Raw genomic sequence first — 6319 nt, forward strand, 5'->3', positions numbered from 1 at the left:
TGTCACCCGCACACAAAATTCAAACTTTATGAGCGGAAAGTATAGGACGTCCACGCACATGTTACCTCGTAGCAGACGGCTGCGACGAAACGTATACCAAAACAAAGCACCACGCATCTCTCCAAATTCATCAGAAGAAAAAGAGAAGAAATTCAACTGCGCGGCACCCATGGTCGACGGACCATGTGCTCGCTGGGCTGCGGCGCCCGAAAGCGAAAGCACGCGATCCTATTCCTTGCCCTCGGAGTTTTCGTACCGCAACAAACCGCATACTGCTGGCGCAGTATATACAATACTAGTCTAAAATGCCGCTACTGTTTGCTGGTACTCGGAGTATTATTATTATGTTTCGTCGTCTCCCCCACGTTTCTCAACATGTGACCGCATGTCGATCGATCGGCCGACCTCGCCTCTCCCGCTATCTTCCATCCCACGCCGATCCCATCATCTGTTTTTCAAAGTCTTTCACTTATTTTTCGTGTTTTGTGCGCCGGTCGGACGGGGACGGGTGGGCGCCGGGTCGCTGTCCTGCAGTCCTGCTCCCCGTCTCCGTGATACCAAGTGGATACGCGTGACACGCCAAGTGCTCTGCTCAACCCCGGCAATCGGAAAGATAAGATCACGCCGCGATTTAAGTACAGTCCACAACATGTACGTACCCGTTTCTCCATCTCCCTCGCCTCGTGATTCATGGGCGGCGAGCACGGCAAAAGGGCGGGGAGCCGGAATAAAGCCCGGCTGGCTGATGCCGACTTGATGCGGGGAGGGCGTGTCTCGTGACTGTCTGATCTCTGATGCAGGGGTGGTACAGCTGTACGGGTTGGCCAAGATTTATTTGCTGGTCTGTTGGTTGATGGCAGCATGCAAATACACGTAGGTGATGTTTATGTTTGTTCAAATCATGAGCCCCGCAAAAAACTATGTAGGTGATGTTTATGTTTGTTGTTTGTTGTTTGTAAATGGAGCGCGTTAGCTATCATCTCACCTCGTGCCGAACCATGTGATAGCGGTGTATAGTTCACCTCAATATAATCTGAAAATGACCGACATAAAAATATCAAAGGGTTCTCATATACCGGTATAACCACGGAAATCCGAATATAAATGGAGCACAAGCCGGGAAAGAGGGGAGAGAAGGGAGCAAGATGGTAAATCATTTAAAGAAGAAAAAAAAGATGATGCATGTCCCCGACTTATAGCGGGAGTTCAACCGTTGTTGGTGGTTAGCCTCTTTTATTTTCCTGCAAAGATGATAGTGGTTTGCCTGGTCTGCTAGGATGCACGAAGTAAGGCGGCGATAAAGCTTGAGTGATTTGGACGTGATGCAGATGGATATGCACGGTTGGAATAGCAAACGAACCGCCCCACGCGAGAGCCAATAAAACCCTTGTGATATTGGGGTGGGCCCAATGGGCCAAACCCTTCATAACTTTTATTTTCTAGCTATCGTATCTCACAGAGATGTATAGGAAGATTTATCTAGAAAAAAGTATACGAAGATCATTTTTCCTGTGTTTTAAGATCTAATTAAATACTAGAAAACCAATTATAACCTCGGTCATTAACCAAGATCAAAGCACAGATTAACGATAAGTCTTTTCTCCTTTTTCTCCATGTGGTGAGGAGAAATGCATATATTATGGAAGTTAGATAATTAACGTTTTATGATATTACATTATTTACATTATAAGTTTCCTTTGAAAAGAATGAAGGTGCTTCTATATTATGCTAACACGTTAAGATTGTTTGTATACTCACACATAGTGGTTTGACATGCACATACAAATTAAAATTGTGAATAACTTTAAGTATTAGTCCTTTTATCGATTGTATCCAATGGCTAGAAGATACTAGATGCAAATGTTTTTGGCCGTTTGATCATTGTAACAGAGCACCATATGACACCCTGTTGTGTTTCTAGATAGTTCTCCTTCTCTTTAAGGTAGAATGATGCTTGAAACTGTACAAAAAAGTAATTTGTCTAGTTTAACTTACAGATGTAGTAGAAGTGCATTATCAAGTATGCAAATTAGTACCTTTGTTTTGCATTTTGTTTCCACATTTTGCAAACAAAAGACTTTATAACCGATGATACAAACCATCTTATGAACATAGTGTAATTTTCAATATATTTTCATATTAGACGTAGTAAGAGTGTATTAAGGATATAAGAATGATATTTTTCCAACATGTATGAATATTCTTTATTATGATAAATAAATACAAATGTGAAGTTTAATTTCATAAAGTATCTCTTGTATTTTGTTTTAAAACAATCATCATATGTAATATTACATTAGAAATTAATAATATTGTCTTTACTTCGAGTAATAAATATATACTTCACATGTAACCGTTGCTAGTACTAATATTCAACATAATAGAGTTGAACCGTAGGCTGCAGGTCGGCATAATGAAAACCCGACAATTCAGCCAAGACAAAATTGAGGTACTAATTTAGCTAATTTTATTCGAATGTGGCTAAAAGCCTATTAATTTTGTAATTTTGATCATTGACTTTCTTGTAATTTATATTTTTTGCATGTTGAATATTGGATCACATGGTCCAAACATAAAGGGTGATTTTAATCTCTGGCAAGATCAATAGATGTCAAGTTTTATTATGTTTGATCATCATTCTCATGTATCAGTCAAATCATGAGATTGGTGCAAATTTAGCAAATTAATTTTTTATTTCGATGTTAATAAACTAGATGGTTATTTCGTTTTCAATATGCTCTAGATCAACTCTTTGAAATGTACTTTGTACCAAGCAACTTTAGTCGTTTCTCTTTATATAGTATTCATTGTGTTAGTGAAAATATAATAGTATAAAAATCTTGTATGATCAATATATGCGTACAAACTTAATGATATTGTTGCACCTGAATTTTTTGGAAAATACCTATAATTATTCAGGATGAAATTTATATAATTTTAACTGCCCGTTGTGGATAGATATATGTACACAACTTTGTTTATTTTCAGTGCAACAGATGAGTACAACAAAAACTTGAGAAATTCTCAACAACCTTTAATTTAGTGGTGCACTACATAACCACAAGGATTAAAATATGAAGTTTTACAAAGACTTTGATATGACACACCTTGTTGAACATTCTCTTTATCATTTCGCGGTACTTTATACTAAAATCTTCGTCTTTCGAACAAGGTTTATTAGCAGATCCATTCTTACCCACTTCTCACACATGACTTTAAGATAGTTTGTATGATAGTTGAAGCATCGTGAGTGTGTGTAATTGTTTGTTACATATGAAAACCTAGCATTAAAAGAATAACTCAGTGAAAATAAACCATTTTCGCTTAAGAGGACAAGAAATCATTTTTTGTATGAATTTAGAAGTTTGTAAATTACAAGATAGGTGGAATACATTACCCAACAAAATTAACCCGCAAAAAAACACACAACATACGATTTTTTTTAATAAAGTTATGAAAGCATAATGTTGTTTAAAGATGAGATTGACAGATACATATTACTCCCTTTGATCCATATTACTTGTCGCTCAAACATGTGTATCTAACACTGAAATGGAACCGAGGGAGTACTAACAAATAGTTTTGAACTATTTGACCCAAAAAATGCTCAACTAACATCTTCAATGAGCGTGCATGTGTCCGGTGGTGATTTCTAATGCGATATTTTTTTTTCTTCGGCATGGATACATCACACTATTCTCACATATCTTGAGGCATTCACATAGCACGCACACTATCGCCAAACTCATTTGGCGGACTCAAACAAAGCACACACACTAACAAGAAGGGCCTGTTTGGTTGCCAGTCTTGCCTTGCCACGCCAAAGGTGCGGCACGCCACAACTCCGTAGGCAACTGTTTGTTTGCTGACGAAGGTTTGGCTCGCCACACATGCAAAGAGCTTTTTGCAGTAGAATTTCTCGCCACAAGTGCGGCACTGGTTTTGTTCGCCACAATCCTTGACGTGCCACAAGTGTGGCCAAACAAGTGTGGCATTTTGAGTAACCAACCAAACAGCCTCGAAGTCTCATCCGATGCTACCAGGTAATCTCTTCCAACGGTATCACACAAGGCTCATACAACATACAACTCATGCACTTTACATTCATACAAGAGCGCATTAATAATAAGACTGACCCTGAGTGCATGAAAATTATGGCATGGTGATAGTATTGTGGATTCGTGCACTTCATGTTCATAAAAGAATGCATGAACAATACAAATAGAACATCCAAAAGGCATGTTGTGAAAGGGCATTTCCTCCCGAAGTGTATTGGTGTTGATGACAACGTAATTTGCGGACTGACCGTGTTCTTGAGCTACACAGGCATATTCAAATGACACAACCCTCTTGCTCGCCAACATTTATTTTCTTTTTTTTTTGCGGGGGCACCACCGTTTCATTCGAGGTCATTCCATCGCCTGCTGCCATTTGCGTGAGGAGTGGCTCGACAACATGGCGGTGGATGGGACGAATCGACTATCACATGCTCTCCGTATGACAGACGGGGCCCACTTGTCAGCAAAGCAAACAGACATAAAAAAACATATATATCCATGTTTGCACAGTTTTTTTTCCCTTAATTCTGAAGGAGTCGCTATATGTTTGCAAACCGCGCACGCACGAGCGCATCCGTTCGAATGATGCGCCCTCTTCTGGCACCAGCTGGCTGTACAGTTGCCGCTCTTCCTTTATATGTACTCATTTCGTTTCATAATATAAAAGCGTTCTTGACACTAAAATTGGATGGAGTAGTTTTAAATTCATTTGCATTCAGCTGCAAGCTCACTGGTTCACGGAGCCGGATCCCCTGACGTACGCCCCCCTGCCGTTGGGCCGCTGACGGGTGGGTCCGGGCCCACACGTCAGTGTGTGGGCCGTACGTCAGACGACCCGCGTCCCTGGTTCACGCCCCCCGGGCAAAGGAAACTCGGGTTGCTCAATCTTCACGTGTTCTTCGTGCCCCGCACCACCTCCACCACCACCACGTCTCCTTCACTCGCCTAATTTATTCAAAAAACAAACCAAGAGGGAGGCCAGCCATGGAGGATGCGACTCTGCGTGCGTGCTTCTCCCTCCCTTCCCTTCCGCTGAGACCGCCCACCCCCCTATATAACCGCCCTCCCCTCCCCAAGGTACCTCACATCCCACCCCCCACAGCCATCCGTTCACAGAGTAACCACAGCCACACCGCAACTTCACCTTCACCATCCATCATCGTCAACGAGAAGCAGCAGCACCCGGCCAAGAGACGAGACAACAAGTGTTGCCATGGCAGCGGTGGAGAGCAAGAGCAGGAGGTTCGCGCTGGCGTGCGGCGTCCTCAGCCAGTACGTCAAGGCGGAGCAGAAGATGTCCTCCGTCGCCGTCGCCCCGCGCGCGCCCCCGGCCACCACGCTCAGCCTCATGCCCGGCGCCGACGTCGGCCAGGAGCACGCGGCCGCGGCGGCCGCTGAGGAGGCGGGTCCCGCCACGGCCACGCCGCTCACCATCTTCTACGGCGGCAGGGTGGTCGTCTTCGAGGACTTCCCCGCGGACAAGGCGGCCGAGGTGATGCGCATGGCCGCCGCCGCCGGCGTCGAGCGCGCGGCTGTCGTGCCCGCCCCCGCCCTCCTCCCGGCGGACAAGACGGCGCTCGCGGACCTGCCCATCATGCGCAAGGCGTCGCTGCAGAGGTTCTTCGAGAAGCGCAAGGACCGCCTCGGCGCGCGCGCGCCCTACGCCCGCCCGGCGCCGGCCGCCGCGGCCATCAAGGACTCGGAGGAGAAGTCGGCGTCGGCGTCGGCGTCGTCCTCCTCGTGGCTCGGGCTGGCCAGCACCGACGGCGCCTTCGCCCTCTGATCTGCACGGACGGACGGAGCAAGACGGCTTGCCCGCTTCAAGAGATCGTTTGTAGAGCACTTTTAAATGTATTCTTTGCGTAAAAATTCGAGTAGGGAAAGAAAGAAGGAAGGAAGATTGAGATCATAGTAAGCCCTTTTTGTTTGATTGATTGGTTGACAAATTCTTTTGATCTCTGCGCGGCTCATCATCATGGGTCGCCCAGAGATTGAGTTCATGAACCGAATAATAACTTGAAATAAAGACAAGTACGTAGTACTAGCTTGAAACAACAATTCTTCTTTCTCCGGCGTCACCACTGATACAGTTTCAGTAGTATACTACCATGAACCGAAATGTAAAAAATAAAAAAAAAATTAAGAAACCAATCCCCGAATTGGCAAGCAGCAGTTCATGGCGGAGGGGAAGGGTGGGTGAGAAACGGTCAAAAGGGTTGGAGCCCAACTTGTCAAAAAGGGGATGGGGGTTGTGGTGGGAG

General features: G+C 44.5%; 1 protein-coding gene across 1 annotated transcript; it reads left to right on the plus strand.

The window, feature by feature from the left end:
- Window positions 1-5128: 5128 nt before the first annotated feature.
- LOC123093395 (protein TIFY 11b) lies at window positions 5129-5967 on the plus strand. Its single transcript, XM_044515353.1, has one exon. It carries the CDS (start codon window positions 5272-5274, stop codon window positions 5839-5841), a length of 570 nt encoding a protein of 189 aa, XP_044371288.1. The 5' UTR covers window positions 5129-5271; the 3' UTR covers window positions 5842-5967.
- The last annotated feature ends 352 nt before the right edge of the window (window positions 5968-6319 follow it).

Source organism: Triticum aestivum, chromosome 4B (assembly GCF_018294505.1).
Source record: "Triticum aestivum cultivar Chinese Spring chromosome 4B, IWGSC CS RefSeq v2.1, whole genome shotgun sequence".
Lineage (NCBI taxonomy): Eukaryota > Viridiplantae > Streptophyta > Magnoliopsida > Poales > Poaceae > Triticum > Triticum aestivum.